The 24,868-nt window shown below is 44.7% G+C and overlaps 8 protein-coding genes across 8 annotated transcripts; 3 read left to right on the top strand and 5 right to left on the bottom strand.

Moving 5' to 3' along the window:
* Nucleotides 1-118: 118 nt before the first annotated feature.
* Nucleotides 119-2,378, bottom strand: L203_100398 (uncharacterized protein; the record flags this gene model as incomplete). Its single annotated transcript, XM_066209857.1, has 3 exons — nucleotides 119-1,590; nucleotides 1,637-2,286; nucleotides 2,332-2,378. The coding sequence occupies 3 exons, from the start codon at nucleotides 2,376-2,378 to the stop codon at nucleotides 119-121; spliced, it is 2,169 nt and encodes a 722-aa protein (XP_066065954.1).
* A 2,691-nt stretch (nucleotides 2,379-5,069) lies between these two features.
* On the bottom strand, nucleotides 5,070-8,882 carry L203_100397 (uncharacterized protein; the record flags this gene model as incomplete). The annotated part of the gene is made up of 12 exons (XM_066209856.1): nucleotides 5,070-5,288; nucleotides 5,340-6,011; nucleotides 6,064-6,221; nucleotides 6,271-6,649; nucleotides 6,705-7,034; nucleotides 7,082-7,267; nucleotides 7,318-7,740; nucleotides 7,792-7,911; nucleotides 7,975-8,221; nucleotides 8,272-8,494; nucleotides 8,547-8,711; nucleotides 8,762-8,882. 12 exons carry the CDS (start codon nucleotides 8,880-8,882, stop codon nucleotides 5,070-5,072), a joined length of 3,243 nt encoding a protein of 1,080 aa, XP_066065953.1.
* A 289-nt stretch (nucleotides 8,883-9,171) lies between these two features.
* L203_100396 (uncharacterized protein) lies at nucleotides 9,172-11,097 on the top strand (the record flags this gene model as incomplete). The annotated part of the gene is made up of 13 exons (XM_066209855.1): nucleotides 9,172-9,180; nucleotides 9,227-9,256; nucleotides 9,307-9,341; nucleotides 9,389-9,520; nucleotides 9,573-9,703; nucleotides 9,758-9,849; nucleotides 9,909-10,041; nucleotides 10,092-10,200; nucleotides 10,250-10,393; nucleotides 10,451-10,684; nucleotides 10,739-10,851; nucleotides 10,917-11,038; nucleotides 11,092-11,097. The coding sequence occupies 13 exons, from the start codon at nucleotides 9,172-9,174 to the stop codon at nucleotides 11,095-11,097; spliced, it is 1,290 nt and encodes a 429-aa protein (XP_066065952.1).
* Nucleotides 11,098-11,436: 339 nt separating this feature from the next.
* On the bottom strand, nucleotides 11,437-13,721 carry L203_100395 (uncharacterized protein; the record flags this gene model as incomplete). The annotated part of the gene is made up of 3 exons (XM_066209854.1): nucleotides 11,437-12,456; nucleotides 12,505-13,005; nucleotides 13,149-13,721. 3 exons carry the CDS (start codon nucleotides 13,719-13,721, stop codon nucleotides 11,437-11,439), a joined length of 2,094 nt encoding a protein of 697 aa, XP_066065951.1.
* Nucleotides 13,722-14,962: 1,241 nt separating this feature from the next.
* L203_100394 (uncharacterized protein) lies at nucleotides 14,963-19,551 on the top strand (the record flags this gene model as incomplete). Its single annotated transcript, XM_066209853.1, has 22 exons — nucleotides 14,963-15,015; nucleotides 15,089-15,104; nucleotides 15,167-15,198; nucleotides 15,258-15,353; nucleotides 15,413-15,536; nucleotides 15,848-16,240; nucleotides 16,291-16,389; nucleotides 16,445-16,765; nucleotides 16,816-16,977; nucleotides 17,028-17,090; nucleotides 17,143-17,493; nucleotides 17,547-17,635; nucleotides 17,699-17,783; nucleotides 17,836-17,933; nucleotides 17,985-18,077; nucleotides 18,126-18,140; nucleotides 18,190-18,256; nucleotides 18,323-18,467; nucleotides 18,513-18,755; nucleotides 18,805-19,188; nucleotides 19,237-19,478; nucleotides 19,531-19,551. 22 exons carry the CDS (start codon nucleotides 14,963-14,965, stop codon nucleotides 19,549-19,551), a joined length of 3,192 nt encoding a protein of 1,063 aa, XP_066065950.1.
* A 467-nt stretch (nucleotides 19,552-20,018) lies between these two features.
* On the top strand, nucleotides 20,019-22,559 carry L203_100393 (uncharacterized protein; the record flags this gene model as incomplete). Its single annotated transcript, XM_066209852.1, has 12 exons — nucleotides 20,019-20,217; nucleotides 20,282-20,384; nucleotides 20,430-20,626; nucleotides 20,681-20,874; nucleotides 20,928-21,071; nucleotides 21,122-21,684; nucleotides 21,737-21,936; nucleotides 21,990-22,033; nucleotides 22,088-22,114; nucleotides 22,166-22,268; nucleotides 22,324-22,393; nucleotides 22,442-22,559. 12 exons carry the CDS (start codon nucleotides 20,019-20,021, stop codon nucleotides 22,557-22,559), a joined length of 1,962 nt encoding a protein of 653 aa, XP_066065949.1.
* A 140-nt stretch (nucleotides 22,560-22,699) lies between these two features.
* Nucleotides 22,700-23,350, bottom strand: L203_100392 (FK506-binding protein 1; the record flags this gene model as incomplete). Its single annotated transcript, XM_066209851.1, has 6 exons — nucleotides 22,700-22,734; nucleotides 22,785-22,844; nucleotides 22,900-22,982; nucleotides 23,044-23,137; nucleotides 23,220-23,280; nucleotides 23,333-23,350. The coding sequence occupies 6 exons, from the start codon at nucleotides 23,348-23,350 to the stop codon at nucleotides 22,700-22,702; spliced, it is 351 nt and encodes a 116-aa protein (XP_066065948.1).
* Nucleotides 23,351-23,668: 318 nt separating this feature from the next.
* Nucleotides 23,669-24,661, bottom strand: L203_100391 (uncharacterized protein; the record flags this gene model as incomplete). The annotated part of the gene is made up of 5 exons (XM_066209850.1): nucleotides 23,669-23,702; nucleotides 23,752-24,019; nucleotides 24,069-24,165; nucleotides 24,226-24,324; nucleotides 24,380-24,661. 5 exons carry the CDS (start codon nucleotides 24,659-24,661, stop codon nucleotides 23,669-23,671), a joined length of 780 nt encoding a protein of 259 aa, XP_066065947.1.
* Nucleotides 24,662-24,868: the final 207 nt, after the last annotated feature.

Here is a 24,868-nt window from a genome sequence, read left to right as displayed (position 1 = left end):
ATTTCAACTGACCTATGCATCCGTACAACTGTTGTACCCCAAAAAGAAAGCATTGTCCGCCAGCTATTTCTCAAGTAATACAAATTAGAAAAGAGAAACTCCATACGACACTGTATATCTACAAGACTTTTGGTCCGCTTCCCCCTTGGTCATCCCATCTCACACTCTTAACACTTTTTCGGCCCTTGACATCTGCAGGCCCGCCTTGCAGATCGCCAGGTGGTCCATAGACACTTGTTGGGTCAAACGTACTTTCTCCATCCCAGATTGGCTTGTTGTACCAATCCCTCGTCACCCTATCCTCTTCTCGCAAATTAACTTGCTGAGCCGCACTTGGCCCAGGACTCGAACCACCAGCATATCCAGCATACTCCCACACGCCCGACGAATGCGATGTGGACTGGGTGAGTCGAGAATTGTAGGGTTGAGGCAAGGACAAGTCGCGGGTAAAGTCAGGGGAAAACGTTCTAGAGGTGGGAATCTCTGGTAAAGGAGGTGGTGGTAGAGACCCCTTCAGACGGCTCGGAGGAATAGGAAAGCTGGACACTACCTCGCCAGGCGTGCTCCCATCAGATTGCACCGACTTGAGCGTACTACCACGGCTAAGATTGTGGGCTGTATGAGTGGACGGGAGGGAGTACATGGACTGGGATGCCTCGGACGGGACGTTGCCGTTGGCGTCATGGAAGCTGAATTGGCTAGCGTTTTGGTATTCAGAGGGAAAAGCTTGGGTCGAAAGACGTTGTGAATTGGCATAAGAACTGCCCCATTCCACGGGCAAATTATCCAGCCGGGAAGGCAGCTCTTGCGAGTGAGCAAGAGTCGCAAAAGAACCAGGATGCTGCCGGTCGTCCTGACTAGAACTGTGAGGATCCATCATGAGAGCCCTTGGTGGATTCATTTTCTGCTGGAACTCCTCTCCACGGGCAATGGCAGGAACGGGGAAAGTGTACTTGTCTGCCCAAGCCTGGCTGCTTTCCAGGTTTTTCTTACCGTTGTACGCTCCGGGTTCGTCAGAACGATTGAATATGGACGAACGGAGATGCTTGAGGGATAGTATAGGTGGGAACCGGCCCGACCCTTGTCGCATGTGGGTTATTGGACGGGCGATGAAAGCTGGTATGGCGAGCGAGTGCCGGGAGAGTAAGGAAGGAGCAGAGAATCTCGACTGTGGATCTTGGCCTCCGAATGGGTATTCGTTTCGTGACTCCTTCTCACTCATCACCTCCATCTTGGACTCTCTGACATCTCCGCCATAAAACCAGCTGGATCGTATCGCTTCAGTTTTTTGTACTCTGTTCCTCTTCTTCCACCATCGCATAATGAACAGGCAGAGTGCCAGGAAGGCAAAGAGTCCAATGACGCCTCCAACGGCGGCGCCTGTGGAGACAGCCTTGTTGGGATGCGACTCGGATGCGGATTCGAGCGGGACGGGGCTGGAGACGGATGCCGTGGTGGCGTTCATGGTCGTAGAAAATGGCGGCGTTGTCGAGGAGTGGATGGTCTGACTGGAAGTAGGTGTGGGAGTTGGAGAGAGAGTAACGGGTTTCGAGCTGGTTGGAGCAGAGGTTTGGGAGGTTGTGAATGTCTCTGATAACTGATATCAGCTTGGCCCTCGCGATGCAACTAGACTTACCTGTTGAGCTCTGCCACTGAACACTCGTAGTCGCCGAGCTGATGCTCGACGCACTCGCCTGACCATTATCGACGCCGGCTGTCGCCTCGCATTCACTCCAGACAGTCTTGACTGGTACGCTCATGACGCTCTGCCCAGTACTGGTGACATAAAACGTAGACCAAGAGCTCGTCGGATCGTAAAGCTCAGTGGTGGTCATTGTATTTGTCTCGCATCGCCTCTGGGTGTCTTGTGCATCCCACCACTGCCGTGGACGAGGCGGGAGGTTTTCAACCTCAGCCCTTATTCGTTTATCCCACCAGCCATGGCGACGCCCCGTCCTTTTAGCATGTCTTGTCGATGCAGCCTCAATATGAACCAAGGTGACAGTGGTCGTCTGGGTAACGGTGGGCCGCGAGACGTTCTTCTGGATCACACCTATCGCCAGGACCTGGGTAGGTACACTCATTGTACTTGTCGACTGATGCCTCCTAGAGCTCGAGTCCTCCGTGCTCGGTATGTCTGTGTGCCTGCCATCGCCAGTGGTTGACGTCGGTTCATGGCTGCTACTCTGCTCAGTGTTGCAGCTCGTCACCGCCCATTGTGATGTCTGTGGCGAAGGCGTATAGGTCACCAAGGAAGAAGACGTGAGAGTCGTCGTGGTATATTGCCTACTCTCCATCAGCACATCCCAACTCGACCCATATGCCACCTACGTCGACGCTGAAAAGAGCGTAGAGACAGGAGTAGGCTGGCAAGCCATCGCAGATGGCCTCGTTTGTTACACCAAGAACCGTTTTCTTAGCGTCTCAATCGCAATAAGAGAAGAGAAAGAGACAAGTCGTTTCTTTGTGCTCCACTTTGCCTCATCGCATACCCTTTCCTTCCCTCAATCAAAGGGAGATTTTCTGCCATTTTCTCAGAGATTGTATAGCCAACACACATTGTTTACATGGAAGAAGATGAAAGGAATCCCAAAGGACCCAAACTGCATCCGGGGTCCTTTGGAATATATTTCTCCGCGTTGGAAGGATGGCTGTCGATCTTTCAAAGGGATCTGTATGGAACCAAACAATATCGGCTATTTGGTTCCTATCGATGTGGCAGAGTGTATAAGAGCGAATGGCAATGGATCAAGTTGAAAAGGTGTGTAGAGCGGTCGTTGGTGTTGAGGTGGTGGAGTTGGGAGTATGCAAAGTATCAGCATGGTCATAGTGTGCAGCTGGATATTTGTATGGGTACAATCTTGCTCTGGGTGATGGTTACAGGCCCTCACCTGGTTCTAGGCAGGGTGGTGTATACATGGATAATTGGGCTTGGAGAGAGAGAGATGACCATTTGGGTGGGTTGAAAGTGAATACACGTTTTAGTAATACCCTTTGATACATTTCAATTCGTGTTGTTAACAGATGTTAAGGTTAGTAATGTTAGTTTCGATCGAGGGTTTGCAGGCCTGATCTTTTGATTTCAGCCAAACTTTTACATCTAAAACTTTTCTTCGTTCGATTCATTCTTTTTTTAAATCGACAGAGGTGATTGATGTGAGATGCGTGTAATATGGGCATTGGTGACTATTTCGCAATGGGTCTATAGCAATGGGTGAGCGAGCGACATACATTGCGACAGCCTGTGACCGCTTTCATCATCCTGAGTCGCTCGAGGCAGGAATTATTAGTTTGTCAATGGATGGTGCTGTTCCTCATTGCTGGTCGCTGTGTTAGTTGTTGTGCTGCTTGTATTTATTACGCAGCTGGTTCCTACTAAAACCATGCAAGAGCAGCCGTCGCAGTTGCTTACCGACCGGTCTACAATGTTGGCTGAACGCGATTCTGAGGATTCGAATCATTCCAGCACTCAGCTGGTCTCTCCTTGTGTGGGAAATGATGATTATGGAACGTCTGGGAGGGCTATCCCAGCGCATCAATCGGACGATGGGACGATAGATTGGAAACGCTGACAGACGGGCTGTCATACGCAAGATGCGCTTTCAAATTTGGACAGGCGGCGGCGTAGCCATGGTGATTGGCGCTGTGCTTCTCTATGCTGTATGTCGATTTATATCGGGCGAAATTTGCCGAGGTTAACAAGACCAGTTTTATCAATACACTCAAGATTTGTGGCAAGACGCAGAAAACCTTTGGGAGAGAGGTTTCTGCCTTCTCACAGTGTTTCTTATCCTTGTCATGTCACTGACATTCTTGAGATTGTCTCACGCATAAACAAAATGGCGTCTCAAGCTTTATAACTTATCCTCGCTCACAGTTTTCAGACTTTGCTCTTCCAAGAGTACATCATGATGACGGTTTTCCTCATTCTTGTTGCCATCGATATAAGAAACTAGGGCGTGTGTCAGGATCATGTACAAGGAAAGGATATAAGAACACAGCATGCTGTGTATGCAGAGGAATGGTATAGTTGGTTGAACTAGAACCTGGCTGAAGGATGAAAAGCAAACAAGATATAAGGAAGGGATTGTGGTTCATAGTTTCCTCAAGGAATGAATCTTGATAGCTGTCTTCATCTATTTGAGATAGATACTCCTAGATAATCCACTCGTCCCAAGGACTCCCAGATCAAGCCCAAGAACAACCTCATTCCTGACAGCGTGCCGACGGTGTATCAGCCATTATCTTCGACTTACCCTTCATCACCGCCTTTCGTGAAGATTTAGAATGTATCGTCTTCCTAGGAGGTATCGGTCTTTCCGAAACCTCCTTCTCGGTGTTGGACGGTGGTCTTGGTGATCTTTTTGTTGGAGCCGTTTGTGCTTGTCTCCTCTTCTCATCCACCTCTCCTCTCTCTTTCCACACAATTACTACATTTTCCTCGCTGCTTCTCTTTCTCATCGGCGCTGGACTGGCCTCCTTCGCTTCATGCTCTCTTGAACGGCAGTATTTTATAAACCACGTCGGTGCTGCAGCGGCTGAGAGCGGAAACGGACCTGGAAGCTGTAGAGTTAAGGGGAATATATGGCATCTGATGTGGTAAGATGCTGAGCCTGGAAGTGGCGACAATTGGGCTCAGTTGGCTCAAGCTATAGTTGGCTTGAACAATACTGGCACGTAGTGGACTGTGTACATAATCCTTTGACGGCTTCGAAACGCATGCTGATGATTAACATAGCTCAATGTGCATGTTTTATTGGATAATCATCATGACTACCTTGATTTTCATGAAGTGGTCAGATGGACGTTGCTCCATTCTTGGTTATAAGTCTCATTGAGGCAAAGAATTAGAGGGAAGTAGGCGGATGAGCAATGGCGCCGGTGACGGAGAAGTACTTTTGGATGATCGTGCCGACATCATGGAATAGCAGAAATAAAGGACAGAGTAAAAGATGTAGACGATATTCAAAAGGGACTATGCATGTCCAATCAAACAAAAATGTATTACTTTATCTTCGGCCTTCTCTAAACTACTGCATTATTCTTCACGGAAATTGATACAATCGAATCTACAATAGACCTTTAAATCTCTCAATAGCCTGTCTTAACGCTTCGATTTCGACCTCAATCTTGTTCATCTTTTCGGCATTTTGTGCTCTGACGTCCTCCTTGATAGTCTTTTCGTAATTGGGCTGCTGTACAACCTTGAGAAGCTTAGCCTTTTGGCCTTCAATAACGATAGACTTCTTCTCAAGCTTGTCAATTTCAACAGCAGCATCAACCTTACCCTGCGCCAACGTGTCAGCATTTGCCGAAAAACCATACGCTGTCAATCTTACTTGTACCGGAATGTGGATGCTGATGTCAGTGGTGACGACTTCGGTACCACAACCCCTGGGCACTTGAGAGTCTTCTTGGATCCATTCAACCTTCCCACATCCTTTAGTCAACCCCACAATAACGGTCTCGACACCCTTTAACAACTCCATCTGCTCATTATTTCTTGACTGAATAATGATTGTAATCTGGTCTTCAAGGGTCTTGCCGTTTGTAGGAAGGTTGTAAAGACCAATAACTGATCGAGCAGACTTAATACATTCCACCACGAGGTCGAAGTCTGCTGCTGCCTTGGGAAAGTCTTGTTCAGAAATCTTCTCAGGGAAGGAAGACAACATGATGGTCTCGGTTTTATCACCTTCTCGTCTAGGCAATCGCTGCCATAATTCCTCAGTGACATATGGCATAAAAGGATGCAACAACTTGAGACCAGCTTCTAAACATGTATAGAGAGTGTTTTGAGCAGAAAGCTTAGCCGCAGGATCGGAGTTAGCCTCGAACAACGGTTTGGTAGCTTCAATGAAGACGTCACAGAGGTCGTTAAGGAAATATTGATAGGCAAGTGTGGTAGCTTCACCAAAGTCTCGGTTTTCTAGGGCATCTGTGATACCAGCAGAGGCCGCGTTGAGTTTGTGGAAGAGCCACTGCTCAACAATGCTTTCCTTACCAGTCGGCTACGTTTTGTATCAGTATTTGTTGAGCCTAGATAGAGCAACAAAAATGTACTAAATGAGAGGCGTTGGGGACAAAAGTAGTGTTTTGCCTAGCACCCTGTAGATCAACGGCATCCATCCGGAAGAGACAAAATTTGGTGGCGTTCCAAAGCTTGTTACAAAACTTCCGGTAACCCTCAACTCGTCCAACATCCATGTTTATGTCTCGACCTGGTTGATTGTCAGCACTGCCATCTATCATTTATGTGAAAGCATGTACCGCCAGAAGTGTAGTTACAAAGAGTAAATCTTAAGGCGTCAGTACCACATTGTGGAATTCCCTTGGGGAACAATTTCTTCTGTCCCTCTTCAGCTTTTGAAATCTCTTTTTCGGGCAGGTTGCCCATCCTCAAATCGTTGTGTAGCTTGGCCAAATTCTGACCAGTAATGAAGTCTAGAGGATCGAGAACATTACCAAGAGATTTAGACATTTTTCGGCCATAAGCATCTCGAACGATAGGGTGGCAGTATACCTCTTTGAAGGGCATAGTATTGGTGAGAGAGTTGCCGAAGAAGACCATACGTGCGACCCAGAAGGGAAGGATGTCCCATCCAGTTTCAAGAATAGTATTAGGGTAGAAAATTTCCATGTCAGGTGTCTGTACGCAGGACCTTTATAAATATTTCGATTTGTTCGCATAAGCTCAGACTTACCTTGTCAGGCCAACCCATGGTAGAAAACGGCCAAAGACCAGAAGAGAACCAAGTGTCAAGAACATCTTCATCCTGCTCTAAAGTATATTTTCTGCCGTTGGCCTTGTTTTCAGCCTTTTCCTTAGCTTCCTCAATGGTCCTAGCGACAATCCAGTTGTCGCCATCAGAAGTGTCAGGAGATTCACCTTCAAACTTGAGTAACCATGCTGGACATCGGTGACCCCACCAGAGTTGACGAGAAATACACCAGTCTTGCATGTTTTCCATCCATCGAACCCAGTCGCCGGCAGAGGTTTTGGGCTTTATATTGAGCTCGCCAGCACGAGTACGCTACGACACTCACATCAGCATTATGGAGAGATTTATGGATAGCCTACCTGGAGAGCTTCCTCAGCTAGAGGCTTGCAGTTGATCCACCACTGGGGTTTGGTGATCTGTTCAACAACATCTCCAGATCGAGAACAGATTGGGATTTGCATGTCGTTGTCCTTCTGCTCGACATAGAGACCCTTCTCTTTGAGTGCCTTGATTATCTCGTTCCTGACATGGAATCGTTTCATGCCCTACAACGAATTAAACAGTCGTTTAGGTCATCTGGCCTCGCTCAACATACCTTAAATTCTCCAGCATTATTGTTATAGGTACCGTCGTCATTCATCAGGCTGATAAATTCAAGATTGTTTCTGATCCCACATTCAAAATCGTTAGGATCATGAGCAGGTGTAATCTTGACCGCACCAGTGCCAAATTCCATGTCAACAGTGATGGCATCAGTGACAATAGGAATTCTTCTGTTCATGAAAGGGTGGATGGCATATTTGCCATGTAAATGTTTGTATCTAGGATCATCAGGATGAATAGCGATGGCTGTATCACCAAGCATGGTTTCAGGACGAGTGGTGGCAACAACAATGCGTTCATCAGAATTTTCAATGGGATAAGCAAATGACGTGATAACACCAAATTCAAATCGCTCTTTAGGGTCATAACCCTTGACATTAAGGAGGGTTCGACCAGTAAGGTGAAGCTGGTCAACCTACAAAGAGCTTTAGTTTATACAAGTGCTCATAAGTAGATAATGACTAACCTCGAGGTTAGAAAGAGAAGTGTTGAGGTAGACACACCAGTTAACCAGTCGATTGGCCCTATAGAGTAGTCCCCTCTCAAACATCTGGACGAATCCCTCTCTAACAGCTTTGCTTAAGCTCTGATATAATGAGTTGTCAGCATATTGCCGTTGATGTTAACTTGCTTTAGACACTTGACATACATCATTCATCGTAAATGCAGTTCTGTCCCAATCGAAAGAACCTCCCAGACGAATCATCTGGTTAGTAATGTTGGCTTGATACTGATCTTTCCACTCCCAAACTTTCTCCAGGAACTTTTCACGCCCATAATAATGCCTAGAGTGGCCCTCAGTTTTGAGAAGACGTTGTTCGACGACAGCCTGGGTAGCTATACCAGCATGGTCGTAACCGGGTAGAAAAAGCACAGTATAACCTTGCATTCGTTTCCTATACAATGTTTCAGTTCTCATAGTGTATGATTAAGAACGGACACATACCACCGAATCAAAGCGTCCTCAAGGGCGATAGTCAAAGCGTGGCCCATGTGCAAGTTGCCGGTGACGTTAGGAGGAGGGAGGGTAATGCAAAAAGTACCCTTCTTTAATGGCTTGCCGTCAGCGTTGAAATGAGGCTTCATGTATCCCTGTGACTGCCACCAGTCGTAGTGAGCAGCCTCAACATGAAGGGGGTCATAGCCGGCAGGGAAGTCTCCGGATACGTCTATACGGCAAGAGCATCAGTCTGGCTTGTACATACATAAACAAGGACAAACCCTTCTTCTGGCCTTTGGGAGTGGAATTGACCCATTCTTGGGCAGAAGTGTCTGCTTTCTTCTCCTTCTTTTCGGCCTTTTCCTTCTTTGGAGCTTGCGATTGGGCAATTGATGTTTTAGTAGCAGCTTTGGCAAGCTTTTCAAGACGTTTGGCCTCTTTCTTGGCTGCAATCAAAGAATTAGGCCCCAGTTCAGATTTCAATTGGTTCACTTACCGCCTTTTTTAGACTTTTCCACAAGACTTTCACCACCCACAACAGGCTGATCGCCTGCAGGATTTGCTTGCTCAATGGGGAGCGTCTCTTGTGCTGAAGCTCTGACTTCTTGACTGCTCATTCTAACAATGTATTTCCTTGTTACTATAGGCGATACTCTCAATCTTGTTGCTGTTAATAATCCACTATACAGACTCTTCAGTACCAATTTGGGCATGCACTGTCCTTTTGAAGAATAAGAAAAACTAAAAAAGGAGTGACAAAACGAGTCGAAAAAAAAAAGCTGTAGCAAGAATTGACAAGAAAGTCCTAATTAATAATTTGTTAATTACACTCAGCGGCGATGTCCGCCGAACTAACTCTTATCATCTATTTGTTTTCAATTTAAAAGTTGCAATGAACAACTTAACATGATCTCAGTAAGTATAAGAGAAAAGAGCGGCAAGCAATACTGAATTCCCTCAGGCATTCTTTATATTCAACCAAAAGGGCGAAGTTTGTCTCTTTGTGACTCTTGACGCAAATAACGCTGACATCCAGTCTAGGTTCTTATATCCAGGTTGTTCCGTTCAGATGTCAAGTTGGTCGCTGGAGTTTTGAGCTGAACCGAGACTAAATCGCTCTTAGGAGGTCAATATCAGATGTATTCCGTATCCAGGTTATCTCTAACCCCGACGTGCGCTCCCCTATAATCACACTCGGGTCAACGTCATTCTTCCATGTCAGAACAAACAATACTTATATCGTGGCCGTTACAAAGTAGGTGTGCTACAATGAAACATAGGATTACCATGCTTACAAACGATACCAGATGCAACGCATCAGCAGCTTTAGTCTTTGAGTTTCTTTACAGGTTTATCACCGTCGCACGGAGTTACTTTGGCAAACTGGATGAGGAAAGTGTTAAAAACAACTTTGTCCTCATTTACGAGCTCTTGGATGGTATGTGCCTTGGATTGGCCTTCTTTAATGAATGTGTTTAACGTGACAACGCAGAAATACTTGACTTTGGATTCCCTCAGAATTCCGAGATTGATACTCTCAAAATGTACATTACCACTGAAAGTATCAAGTCCGAGATGGCAGTTGTAGGTTGCTTTTTTATATTTATCCCTCCTAACATCGTTGCTCATACATTATGCCTTAGCGAGAAGACTCTTCCAAGATTACAATTCAAGCTACAGGTGCTACATCATGGCGACGCTCGGATGTCAAATATAGGAAGAATGAGGCGTTTGTGGATGTCATTGAAACCGTTAACTTGCTTATGAGTAAAGAAGGCGCGTCTCATGAAACAAAAAGAGGTGCAATATACTGACTTGCACTTTAGGCACAGTGCTTCGAGCAGATGTAGATGGCCAGATTCTCATGAGAGCGTACTTGAGTGGAACGCCTGAATGTAAATTTGGTCTCAATGACAAGCTCGTTTTACAAAAAAAGTTAGTATCAGAAATACAAGTTGAGTGTATTGCTCACCGATCTGGATAGAGGTAGTGAACAAGCTGCTAAATCAGCGGATTCAGCAGTGGAATTGGATGACTGCCAGTTTCATCAATGTGTCAGGTTGGGCAAATTCGATTCCGATCGCTCCATCTCGTTCATTCCACCAGACGGAGAATTTGAGCTCATGCGGTGATTTTCCATCTTGCCAAGCTATTCATCAAATGACTAATTTGAAGATATCCACAGTTACCGTTCAACTTCCAACGTTAACCTTCCTTTTCGTCTTCAAACCCACGTCGTTGAAGTTTCAAAATCCCGCGTAGAGTATACTATCCATCTCCGAGCCGCATTTGACTCGAAGCTTAACGCGAACAACGTCATTCTTCGTATACCGACACCACTCAACACAACTGGCGTAAGGAACAAGGTTGGAGTTGGGAAAGCCAAGTATGTACCTGGGGAGAATGTCATAGTGTGGAAGCAAGTTATTTGTGCTCGGTGCTGTGTAATTGGCTAACCTATTCGGAATGATAGGATCCCAAGAATACAAGGGTCCCAAGAATGTACACTCACTGCCGAAGCGGACCTTGCAGTTACCACTCATCGTCAACCTTGGTCTCGTCCTCCGATTCAAGTTGACTTTTCTGGTAAGCTTCCCTCTCAAAAACATGAGGATTTGGTTTGTATGGACAGTTGTCAACGTCATTCACAGTGGTCATGTTTACATGTTCGGGTTTATTAGTGAGGTTCTTGAAGGTCTTTGAGAAGAGCGGGTATCAGAGTGTCAAGTGGGTTCGATATTTAACGAAAGCAAATGGAAGCTATCAGATCAGGGTTGGTTTTTTGGTTTTCCTTGTTGGTGCATGCAGTTATTGACCAAATCACAGTTTTGACAAATTATTCTCTATACATCATCGTAATTTATACTTTATACTAGATGCACTATACCCAACAGAAATGTACACAGAAAAGCTAAAAGTGAATTTGTCTCATATTGGCAAGTTATGCAATTGTAGCCAAACGTATACTACTAGCACCACAATCATCTCGTCTAATCGTTTGGATGTATAAGTAGTACATTCATTTATGGGCGAAGAGAAGCAAGAAGACTGAAAATCAAGTATGAATGAGAAAACACTTCTGTAAAACAGTATGCGCAAGGAGTTATGTACAAACGCACCAAAAATTCCCAAAACTGAAGAACGCCCCTCTTTTATGTGAACCACAACAGATTATCTCTCATCCCCGCTATCCAACCGAGCATATTCTGCAGACCTTTCACTATCCTCTAGCTCAGTGATTTCGCTTATATCTGAGTGCGCCCTATATAACATTCTCGGCCCTGAAGATTGAACATCATCTCCTACTGGTGTCGGCCCAAGCTTCTTGTCTTTCCCTTCCTCCTGCGCCGTCACCGAAGAAGAAAAAGCAGTTTGCTCCACCTTGGTCTTGGTTAGGCCAGCAGAGTCCGGTATGAGAGCGGGCATATCAACACTTATTCTTGGTAAACCCGCCGAGCCTAGGGAAGTATTATCTGCTTTCCTTGACGAGCTGCATGGACTCGCATCTGAAGTTGGAGCATTGTTAAGGTCTGAACGGCTGTGCTGACCCGTCGCGCCTGGGTTGGCGAGGGTCGTAACTGGGGAAACGGCAACAGGTGCAGGAGAGGAAGGGCTCAAACCAGTTGAGCCAGCGTAATTTGTAACAGCCTTTAGTTGAGATGGATGATTTGACGTTACGAGGTTGTAACTAGGTATAGGACTTGGAGCAGCTGTAGATGCCGTAGATGTGCTTGTGGAATCAGGGTTTGAAGTATGAACAGTATGTAGTCCTGCACTAGAACTTGGTGCAACCAGATTTTGCCCACCAGTGCTATTGCCTCTTGCTCTCCCCCCTATATTCAGACTCTTCGTACCGACAGAATTCGTTCGCGTACGAACATTGTTGAGTTTGTTAAATAACTTGGATGTTCCACTTTGCTTTTCGTCTTTCTTATCCAGCTGACCAGATGGTCGGCGGGAAGATGATGCTTGAGAAGAAGGGACTGCAGTGGCTGCAAAGGCGGCAGAGGTGGATGGGCCCGGTGGAGGACCCGGACTTGTTGTATTAGAGCCTCCAAAAGTAGGTGGTGGGGTAGTGGTGTTGGGAGGGATAGAGGCAGCCGATGACGCTCTTCTCCTCTCATTGGCTTGCTTGCGTAGATGCTCCTCGTGGTCGAGTAACGAAAGACGCATAGCCTCTTCAATCATCAACTGATTCACATCAACACTAAATACTAATCGATAAAAAGCAGCACTAACCTCTTCCAATTCCCGTTCGCGGTTATTGGACTCCCTTCTTCTCGATCGCCTAGAATTGGGCCCGTTCTCATCGTTCTGTCCAGTAGATGCACTAACGTCGGCAACACCAGGTGCACGAGAAGATGTATATCCAATAGGCACAAGTCTGTCTCCAATTTGGCGCATAATAATGCGCCTCGACGCTTTTCTTGCTGCTGCAGCTTTCACTGCATTCAACTTTGCCTCCCAGTCCGGCCTAATCTCGTCAATTGTGACAACTTCCTTCGCCTTTGAGCTCACGCTCTTTCGTCGCAAAGTTTCTTTCCTTGTAGGGTTCATTCCTGGCCCAATGGCCAACTCGGCCTCTGATCCGACACTGAATGCCTGTGAAGGGAAAGAATCGCCTTGATCGGGGGAAGTAGCTAATGCAGTTCCCGAGAGACTGGAGAGAGGAGAAAGAGGTCGCTCATAAATGACACCAAAATCTGTTTCCACGCAGAATGGACAACATGCCGGTTCAGACTGTATATGAGTGAGTGTCGGTTCGGACCGCTTGATTTGAACAAAACATTCCGTGCACACAGGCTGTTGACAACATCGAGAAGTATTTATATTCGGTGGATAGTTCTGCGTAAAGGTTAACCATATCAACGAACCTTACTCACCAAAAAGCAGATGGGACACTCGATAGCATCCTTGTATGCCCTTCTCTCCCTTCTTTCCCGCTCTACGTTCTCTTCTTCTTTTCGACTGTCCTTTTGTTTGTGCATTCCAATCTTCTTGGTCAAATTAGGTCCACCTTCTCGCTCTTCCTTTAGTCTTACTGTGAAGCTGTTTGCTACCCCTTCAGCATAGTCCTTCTCCCTTATCTCATCAAGTATTCGGCCTATATCCTCTTCTGTCCAATCCTCCTCATAGTCTTCCAAGCCTCTGTAGAACGGCGCAAGCTTCCCATCGAGGATCAGCCTCGTGGCCGCACTCTTGGAATAGTCGTGCGCCTGTGGATGCGAAAGACAGTGCGGATTCTGAGGCGATAGATGGCCCGCATGTGGCAACAACGTTGGCGTTGTCGGCGGCGGCGGTGACGGCGGTAATGTCGGTGGTGTCAGACCAGAATGAAAGGCGACAGAGCCAAGATGGGTGCTGCCACCTGTATTAATAGGTTGCGGTGTTGCGGAAGTCGCCGTCGGCCGTTGCTCTGTGGCCGCTGGCTGCGGCGCCGAAGGAGCGTTTCCCATCGTTGCTGCAAACAGAGTAGCGCACGGATCGTCTCAAGAGACGTTTCGGTGGCGAAGGGTTCTCTCGGCGACGACAGATGAAGACCAAGGTGAGGTGCAGTCAGCCGACGTCGCTTTTGAAAAGATAGAAAGTGAAAAAGGATTAGAAAATAGAAATGGAATCAAGATTAAAAATAAAAGTATTCATCCGCCCAATACAAATGATAGGACAATCGGTGACGTTAATCGTATAGACCTCGGTTAATAGTTAGGCGCGCGATATCTCCTTTATCCGCGTGCCTTTTGAAACGGATCCTTTTTCCGCATTCTGTAGTACTATTATTAAAAGCTTTTCTCTACATCTTTTGATTTTGTAAAAGATATAGAGATCATTACAAACATTTTGGAGGCAGGTTCAGCTTGAAGGTACTCGTGTCAAAGTGAAACAGTTGCCATGCGACCTCAAGGTGATTGGTACGACTGGAAAGTAATGTGTTTAGCAGGGACTAATGGTTTTCAGTAGTTTAATGATATGAGTTGTAATCTACTATGAATAAGCCTTCAAATGTCCTCAGCCCTGAATGGAAGCACTGGCTATGAGATTCTAGTAGCTTGGAGGCTTGCCTATGTAAGATGCTTGTCAAGACATCTGTGGACGAGAACATGTCAGAACCTTGGAATTATTCCATGGAATATAGCCAATAAATAGTAATGCAACTCTGATTGCATTATTGTGACCTTTTGGTACAGAGCGTGGATCTTAATTATTGGTAATATTCATGACAGAACAGTGTGGGCTGTAGCCAGTTAGCTTATCGCCTGACTTGTATCCAGAGTGGTGTGACTGCCTAGGCGGAAGGAGAGAAGTTCGCCCTTTCCAAACACAAGAGTATATAGTATCTATTTATGATATACCAGCTCCGCTCAAAAACGATCTCCTATTCAAAGAACTGGATGTCATGCGTTGGATCTGTTCCAAGTGGACTTGATGTGGCTGTTGTAAACAAGCAGAGCAATGAGGAGCTTACACACTGCAGTCCTGGGTTAAATATCGCAGTACTTGGAGTTACTATATATAATCATCTTTCAATAGTAAAGCGAGTTGAAGAATTAGGATGAATGACTGTTTGGTTCCGTTATCAATAAGTAAGACTTTGATTATTTTTTTTGGATCTCATTTCAATATTCTACTTCTACCTTTTATCTTACACTTTCTGAGATATAGTTTTTTTCATTGCGTTTAAAATCCCACAACCCATGGCATGAAATCAACATTGCCTAGAATGACTGTGCAAAAACTTATCCAATTCAAAGTGTAGGTTTCTGCTTACTCAAAATGGCTTTTAATGGCAGCTATGGTATGCCCGAGTATTGACGCATTTGTATAGGTCTGGCATGGTGCAGGTAGGCAACATATGATGAATCAGCCTTGCGCCGATGTCTGACGTTTAGCGATGGATTTATAGGGCGTCAACTTTCGGCAACATACACAACAAGAGTAAGTTTCTCGTAGACAAAGCCATCATACATTAACTGGTTTAATTTTTCCTTCCGCAGGGCCAAAAGACTTGGCCTTCAAGGACATTGTTACAACCATCAAGATTCAAGTGTCCAAGGCGCAGTAGTGGGACCATCAGTCAAGGTGGATGAATTGTATGCTCAACCTTTTCCGATTCGAACAAGTACTGCACGCTCATTTGGACCAATGTTAGCCAAAGATACCTTGAAAGAGGACCTCCTGCAGCACAAGTACATGGCTTGGAAACCATCAAAGAAATCAAGGGCCCGAACGATGCTCAAATTCAAGAAATACTGGGGAATAATGGAGGCTTCGAGGTCAGGAGATGATTGTATAAGGAAATGCTCAAGTATGAGGATTGTAGTTGGAAAAAATCCAAAATATATGCAGACTTATTGACTCATATTTTGCAGAATGGTTAGATGCTTCCTAAGATATGACGTCATTTCTACTATACCCCGTTATCTAATCGGCCAGGTCCGAAAGCGGTGAACAAGTGCGATGCCAGGTTTCAAAAGTTATCCAAGAGTTCCTTTTTTATTTTTCATCTTTAAAAGTAGAGACAATGAGTTGCCAACACTGGATGTGCTACTTATACTGCTGAACTTGTTATTCCTGTCGTTTTCAGGTCATCAAACAACTCCCATCTATTGGGGCAGCCAGACGAATGTCTCTTTTGCCTTTTTCCAAGTCATTAGAACACAAGAAGACAAAGCATTGGACTCTTGGTATCGCATCCAAGCATCGACTATCATGGAGTAGGAGAATAATTAATCAGAGTGCTGAAAATGAAGGGAGTATTCGAAATCAAGCAAAGAACGATAGAGAAACTGGACCACCCTATGGCGAGCAAGAGATAAAAAGGCCATATGATCAGTGTGCAACTATCAATACTACGAGAAACTTTCAAGAGCACAAGCAGTGGGACCAAAGTGGAAATAACGACTGGGAGGTTTACTGCGAAGACATGGAATCCGACGTCTACAGCTGGGTCGCTACAGAGATGGCAGGGACAGAGGCTGTGAGCACAAAGACAAGGTTAGAGAAGAAAGGCTGAAGCAGCTTGTATAGGTTATCCCTACTCATTGCATTAATGGAACGAAACTTTCTCGGCCTCTGAACATTACTTTATCACCTGGCGCACTTACCTCATCTTCCTTGGATGAAATAGTATGTCCATCAGAGCAAGAACGGAATTCAAAGCTGTAGCTGACTGTCCAACTAGACCTCAGACAGTCACCAGACTGTCGATGCATTCACTCAAGTCTCTATAACCCCCGAAGAGTCTTTTGCACTCCTTTTGGATTACCAATCCAGCTCAGATACTTTTCTTAACGATAGTGTTCACCCTCATGCTCAAGGAACACACCCAGCAACATTTCCCATATACGCGCATATGCATAATGCGAATCCCGAGTGGCACGATCTCGTTGACAGAGCATTTTGCAACTCCCTAACCAAGCAAGAACAGCGGCGCCAAGGATTATGGTGGGAGTTGATCAAAGGTGAGAGAGAGTACGTCAGAGATATGGGTATTGTCTGTAATGTGAGCTTCTCCTCCATTTTTTTACGATATTTCAGCTCATACGGCTACAGGTTTTTATGCAAAGTCTGAGAGACTGCCGAACACCGGTGATAGAGCCGGCCAGACTTGAACTTTTTAGTGTAGAGGTTTTCAGCAATGCGGCACAAATATACCATGTTCATATCAAAATTTTGAAAAGATTGATGGAACGGCAACGTCAGGAATGGCCATTAGTGAATAAGCTTATGACTCTGTATGCTTCTCCACTGATGACAGCGCATAGCTTGCCACAGCAACCGATATCTTCCTTCAAAGTCTTTTGGAGATCGCCGACTTGTATGACGCTGTAAATATAGCTTCAATTTTCCAAGGTTTTTCAGCTCATCATAGATCCAAAGTACATGAAGAACTATCCATTTGCTCAAGCCAGTGTCAGACGAGAATTAGCCACCAATGATGCCTTTCAACAATTCATCAACTCTTGTACAACTGCATCCCTAACCTACAAACGGGATATTTTTGTTTTCCTTTCTCGTCCAGTAACCCGTTTTCCAAGAATGCTCCTCATCCTTGACGCTCTACTACGAGCCACTCCAGTGGACCACAGCGATTGTGAAGATATTCCTATTTTGAAGGAGCTTTTGGAAAGAGTCGTGAAGAGCAGCCAGCCTGGAATTGAAAGCGCTGAAGGAAAAATCAAGTTGTGGAACACGGCAGAAAGATTACTGTTTAGAAAGGGAGAAATCGTAGTGAGCATTTGTCGATTTGTGTAAAGATGGCGAGGATTCTAATTGTCCTGGAGGATTTGGATATTTCGGATCCCAAAAGAAGGTTAATCCATATGGGACATGTTCTCCAACGGGTGAGAAACGAGACTTATTGGCATGGTTGGTAAGTTGTATTGCTATCTTTACTTTTGATCCAGTTTGGAAGCTGAAAACACTTTCACCAAAGGCAAGATATACAAGCTATTCTTCTTGACAATTACCTGCTTTTGACGCATTCTGATGACGATGGTTCGCTTGTTGTTGTTTCTCGAGTAGGTTTATTCCATCTTTATATCCTTGTAAATCTTTTGACTGTTATCCTAGCCTGTACATCTTGATTTTATCAACATTGTGGCAAAGAATGGCGTATCTGAGAGGCGTTATGATTATGTCTTTTCAAAAATCCAAAGAGGTGGAAGACGGTAAGCTTGCTCCATTCTCGATATACATTGACTCTGAGTTATCATAAATAGAATAGAATCAATGCTGCCAACAGAGTCATTAATATTCCCTTTTATCATTTTGGCAGAGGAGAATCCCACAAGATCTCTTACTCTGTGTGTTGGGTAGGTTGACAGTACTATGGCCGAAATAACGTTGATGAGCAATTTCAGGACAGAGAAGGAAAGGTCAATGATCTTCTTGACAACAAGAAAAAATGGCTGAACATGATGATAGGCTGAAATGGGTGGGAAAGATTGAAGAAGCTAAATCTTTGCGCAAGTTTGATATGGAGAGTAATAGAGTCCGTTCAAGCTCTGCTTTGAGCAGCTATAAAGAATGTTCTGTAGCTGATGTTTGTATGATCAAGTCTTTTGTAGTTGATACAATCACAACTCCTCTTGCAATCACAGATTATCTTACATGTGCAGACATCTTCAAAATTCACGATCGCGATACGGTGGCACTGTCGACTTTTAATTCTATCTGGGTAGGTTGGTTGAGAGACAGTCTTTGTAAGTCAGATGGCACATCCTGATCCACGCTCATATTCTGCAAAGCGTTTCGTCAGCTTATCAAATTTGAGAGCGGACATATAACTACAGTTGCTGTGGCTGAAGACTCTGGATGGATGTTGGTCATCTCATCAGGTATTTTATATGCTTTTGGTCTCCAAGAATTGATTCCAACTTCTGAGCCATCAACTTGGAATGTCAAGAGTCAAAGACAGGGAGAAATCTTAAGTAGGCAAGGGCAAACTGTAATTTGGGTGTGTACTGGCAAGACAAAAGGAAAAACTTTAGGCGAGTAGTTTATCTAGAATTCTTGATTCCTACTCATCAAGATTCATAGTCGCCTATGCCACTTACTCCAAAAGCTCCCACGTTACTCAGCTGGAGTTCCTCGAGCCTCTTCCCGGTAATACGTTTAGATTATTTGCCCAGTCGCTTTCTACGCTCAATCTGCCTGGCTACGCATCATGTCTCACTTTTTTCCGTCAGACTGTTGCCGTTATCACTGAAAAAAGCATTATAATCGTTGAGCCAGGAAGCTCTACATACCATTGTGTTCCAGCACCGGGTAGTGCCAATTCTCTCGGCGAAGATGCTCCTGTCTTGAAGCTCCTCAGTAGTGTAGGAAGAAAGAAGAGCGGAACAAAACCGTTAGGAATGTGGCAGATTGGGGGAAACGAATTTGTATTGGTGTACGATTGGGGAGCTTGCTTTGTCACAAAATGTACGTACTGTGATGGGAATTGCGCCATGGCGAAAACTGAGTATGTAGATGGAGAACTTTGTCGTTTGGGAGCCTTTCTCAAATGGAACATCGTCCCTTCTTATGCCTTTTACAGTCCCCCTTATCTATTGCTCTTTGATGAGCATTACTATCGGGTTGAGGTGAGAGTGGCTATTACAGGAAAGATGTGTGAAGTGGTGGAAGAGAAGGGACTGAGAATGATTCCTTGGTCCCGAGAAGGACAGGCTATGATAGGATGGAGTCAGAGAGGTTTGATCCGGCTTGTTGAAGTGAGCGGTTTCTTCAGCCGTCCATTGGAAATTATGTCTAACATCTTCTCAGACTGAGGCAATCCAGTCATGATATAGACACGATATTTGAATGTTGTATCAGTAATAACATGAGTGTTAGCATAATACCAGTACCCTACGCTTGCTTCTACATTTGAAATGCAAGTCATCAATGACTAATACATTAGCCCACCTTTCCTATTAGATGTTGTCTTGTCAAACCCAAGTTGAGCCATGCCCGGCCAGCCGATTAGATGGACAAAACTAACTAAAGCAATGCGTAGGAGCGCAGCTATTGATCGGCTTCCTCTTTTGAATACAAATGTGAATACAATGCTGAAGAGGATAAAAAGTTGCAAGAGATAGTAATAAAATTAGAAAGAACAAGATATTTGATAAATACATACACATTTCATGTCGGGCAAAATATCAGGCTGGAGTGAAAGATATATCAGGCTCATGTCATAATCTTGAATGCTTGTTTCTATAAAAACAAGTCTGTTTATACAATTACATTTTCTTTTCATTACTTTTCAAAGCATGTCTGAAGAAGCCGGGTCTTCATCAACCCTAGGGAAGAGGATCCGTAATGGCTCTACAGCTTCTCCAGCTTCCGAAAATATCCCAAAAGTACCAGATATGCCGCCTGCCGACATTGCAGATTCCTCAGATGAAGAAATTGGACCTATGCCAGGTGCCGATGTGGCTCTTTCAAATGGGAGAAAAAAAAAGCGTGCAGGCAAGTTCTTTCTGCTGGTGACATGCATAGAGCCGCTGGGCACAGTATTGACAGTTATACTTAGTTCTGCCGCACGAAAAGCTCTATCTTGCTGCCTTGCCTGATACCGATCGGTACTACAAATCATTCATGCATCGCGAAGCGCTCAACTCCGTGACTGTTACTCGGTATGTAGCTTTGTGCCTTGTTTGCACCTATCTCATGACTTGTAGAACAAACTTTGTCGTCACCACATCTATTGATGGCCATCTAAAACTATGGAAGAAGCAGGAGCACGGCATTGAATTTGTAAAACACTATAGAGCGTCCCTGAAAACTATCGTTGGTACTAGTGTGAGCGACGACGGAAAACTTTTTGCCACGGTTTCAGATGGAGGCGAAGGGCGTGTATTTGACGTTGTCAATTTTGGTGCGCTGGGCATCTCACATATAATGCGAGATCCTATTGACTTTGAAATCATAGATATGATCAACATATTGAAGTTTTCGTATACACCCAAAGCATGTTGCTGGGTCCACAAACCAGGCGCTGGACAATCCCTTCTGGCTGTTTCAGATGCCGCAAGCCCAGCCATTCGTATCTATGATGGCAGAGGAGATGGAACACCATTATACGAGCTAGGTAAACTCCATCGAGCGCCCGTACATTTGATGGTGGTACGCGGTTTCTTGTGCGAGAGCGAGCGTATGTCGTTGACAAGATGAACTAGTACACTGTAGAATATGACTGTGTTGTTTCTGCCGACGAAGATGGCTTTGTGGAGTATTGGCAGCCCAACGAACAATGCACCCTTCCGCCAGTATCAGGGTTATGGCAATACAAGTCTTCAACAGATTTATTTCATTTCAAAAAGGTTGGTGCTTGCTTAGGGGGTAACATCATTAATCTTGTCAACCTCAATAGACAAAAACCTTTCCTATATCTCTTACCTTCTCTCCCAAGTCTTCGCATTTTGTGGCTCTCGCTCTTCCTTCACGTGCCGTTCATGTCTTCAACTTTCTTACAGGTAAACTCACTCGAACATATGACGAATCCTTAAGCGCTGTTGTGGAGATGCAACAAGCAGGCACAGCAGTATACAAATTGGATGACATGGATTTTGGAAGGCGATTGGCAGCTGAGCGTGAACTTGATAATAAGGAGAGCGGGCCAGGCGGCATGCTCAGGACGGCAAGCGCTGTTTGGGATGAAAGCGGGAATTTTATTCTCTATCCCTCTATGTTGGGTATCAAAGTGGTCAATGTTGTCACAAATAAGGTTGCTCGTGTGCTGGGCAAGGATGAAACACTTCGTTTCCTCAATCTTGCTCTCTACCAAGGAGCTCCTGCTAAAAAAGGTATAAATACCATTCAAATGGTAGCATCGGCCAATCCTCTTTTGCAAGACAAAGCTAGCAGAGATCCTCTTCTCTTCGCAACTGCATATCAAAAGCAGAGATTCTATTTGTTTGCAAGAGGAGATAAAGAGTGCGTATCATCTTGATTTCGTGGTTGAGGTCAAAGTGCTGACAAACTGAAGGGAAAGCAAGGGTGACCGAGACGTGTTTAATGAACGACCTACCAGAGAGGAGCAGACCGTTGCTGTTCCTGTAGAAGAAAAGAAGCGACCTTCTGCTAGACTTTGCACCATTCACACGACTAGAGGCGATATCTCTGTCCAGCTATTCCCTGACGACACCCCAAAGACCAACGAAAACTTCATCACACATGCCAGGAATGGTAAATGCTTCTTTGAATAACAAGTAAGAAGTATGGCACTAACCACTCCATAGGGTACTACAATGGTACAATATTTCATCGTGTTATCAAAAAATTTGTGAGTTAAGGAGTTCAGTTATTGATTTCAAGGTTGACATTGATCAAATCAAAGATGATTCAAGGGGGAGACCCTTTAGGTGTAAGACAATTTGCCTTCTATTTACAGGAATGAACGCTCATAGTGAGATAGGATGGCACAGGAGGTGAAAGCATTTGGGGAGGAACATTTGAAGATGAAATCTCCCCGAAGCTTAGGCATGATCGTCCATATACTCTCTCAATGGCCAACGCCGGTGAGTCGTCAATGACACTCTTGCACCTTTGCCGATTTAACTGATAAACACCTAGGCCCTGGTACTAATGGATCTCAATTCTTTATCACGACAGTCCCTTGTCAGTGGCTGGATGGAAAACATACGTAAGATTGGCACTTAACCATTAGACGATGCTGATATAGGTCTATTAGAGTATTTGGACGGGTCATGGGAGGTTTTGACGTGATTGACGCAATTGAGGATTCAAAAACGGATAAAAACGATAGGCCATTTGACGAGATCTCCATTAGGAGTATAACCGTAGAATAACAATCGATACTGCAGAAGGCATATTTTTAAGGCTCATTGAAGGATACTGTAATGCAGCACTACATTCATATTCTTCGTATTTCCTTTTAAACACTTTTAAATTTCAATCTTCATTTTTATTTGTATTCCTACCGTTTAGCTCAACAGCGCATTGAGTTGATTGTGAGAAGTTCAACTACAACGGATGTTAGTATTCAAATAATATTCCAGATCAATGCTGCTGACCTTCAAACTTGAGGGTAGAGTTGGCAGGGATGAAAGGACGGAAGCCGCGAGCACCATAGGCTATGGAAATGAGCACAATGTTACTGCAACATGCGAATTATAGCAAATTACTAACCATAGTCAGGGGTGCAGATAAGAGTAGCTTTCTGGCCAAGAGAGAGCTGAGTGACACCTTCGTCCCAACCCTTAATGACTTGCCTACATGAGATGTGAGCAATCCTTCCAATCTGCCTAAAATAAATGAGAGACAAGTACATACCCAACTCCAATTTTGCAGACAAAAGGCGCTCCGCGGTCAATGGATGAATCAAATTGGGAGCCGTGACGCTCGCCGCCAACGAGGGTACCAACGTCTACGCAAGACCGCGCCGTCATGGTCAGCACAAGAAAACGCTTTGATGACATATAAAACTTGAACTATGACAAAATACCCACAGTGTATGGAAACCTGGTCGCCAGGCTTGGGAAAGGTCTTGCCGTCGCCGCCACGAGCATCCTATGGATAACACATCATTACCAAATACTGACAATGTCAACGATTGACTGACAGTAACAGTAACACCCATTTTTACAGCTGTAGTTGTAAACGAACGAATAGATTGTCTAGAAAGGGGATATACAGTAGCGAGAAGGGACTTTAGCATTTATATGGAAAAAAACAAAAGAAGAAAAAAGAAAACGAAAAAAGATCCAAATTGCGTGAAGGGGTGAGTGATGGCAGATTGGGGTGGTAAAGTGAGGTGGAGGCGGGGTTTATCATAACGTGTATGTGGCAAACTTTCCAGTCTAAGGGGGCTTTTCATGTGGGACTTGTACAAAACTGGTTTAATCAATTTGAATAACTACTGTCACCTTGGCACCGCCATCTCACTTGTTTCCTATACCTAGCCACGCCCAATGTATGGCATACCAGAAGCGCTGGGTTGATCGTTAGAAAAGACGAACGTAACGACGCAAGACAACTCACATAATTTCAAGACTCAGAATATCAGCCTCCTTGGCCAGAGTCGCAATGAACGCAACTGTTTGAGCCACATTGTCAACATGCATCATAGGCTCAACTTTCGTCGTCCCGTCTGCCTGTAGCGAGCCAGTCTTGACGTGCGATCCGAGATCTGTGGCAGCATTGCCGATATCCAATTCAGTGCAGGTAATGTGGTATTTCCTGCCATCAAGTGATGTCGAGCGGGTTAAGCCATGGATAGCATGTTTGGATAGGGTGTATGCCGTGTTATCTATATCTAGTCAGCAACAGGTTCAAAGTACGCAACAGAAGGAACATACTGGGACGAGGAACTGTTGCAGAGATACTACCATTGTTGATGATTCTGCCTCCTTGCGGTTCTTGCGATTTCATGATTTGAAAAGCATACTTTATAAACTTGGGTATATGTGTTTAGCCCATGAATGTTGATAGTTGGTAGCTGTTATGGCTACCCACAAGAACAGCAGACATGATGTTGACCTCGAGTACTTTTCTAAATAAAGTCATATCTTGGTCTTCAAAATTGCCAGGAGACTTTTCATTAATACCAGCATTCTATCCTCCCAATTTTCATCAGCCATGGACCAGCGACCCGTTGAATGATACTCACATTGAACAAGAGGTCAAGGCGACCATACTTTTGCTTTACACTCTCAAAAATTCTCTGAACGTCCTCTTCATTACTAGCATCGCCTGTTGCTACTTCGGTGACCGTCCCTTCTCTGCACTGTTTGGCAGTTTCTTCTAGTTCAGCTTGTCTTCTTCCGACAAGAATGAGGACGAGTTGCTCTGGATGAGTCGTAGAGGGAAAAGTGTTGGATAAGGCAAGGGATGAAGCACGTCCGATACCACCAGAAGCACCAGTGATCAAAATGACACGTTGAGATGGCATTTATATGATTCTGAATTATTATATAGAGGTGAGTAGTGAAAAAGAAATGGGAAGAAAAAGTTGATATATCTTTTACTTTTCTGTAAGAAAGTGAAAGCACACTGGCTAAAGCCGGATAGGATGACAGTGTATCGGCCCGAGTTTGCCGAGGCCAATTTCATCCTACTTTTTATTGTGATTTTGTCCAAATGATATAAAGATAGTTGC

Source organism: Cryptococcus depauperatus, chromosome 1 (assembly GCF_001720195.1).
Source record: "Cryptococcus depauperatus CBS 7841 chromosome 1, complete sequence".
In the NCBI taxonomy this organism is placed as follows: domain Eukaryota; kingdom Fungi; phylum Basidiomycota; class Tremellomycetes; order Tremellales; family Cryptococcaceae; genus Cryptococcus; species Cryptococcus depauperatus.
Note: the sequence above shows the minus strand (reverse complement) of the source record. Positions and strands in the feature narration are given on the sequence as shown.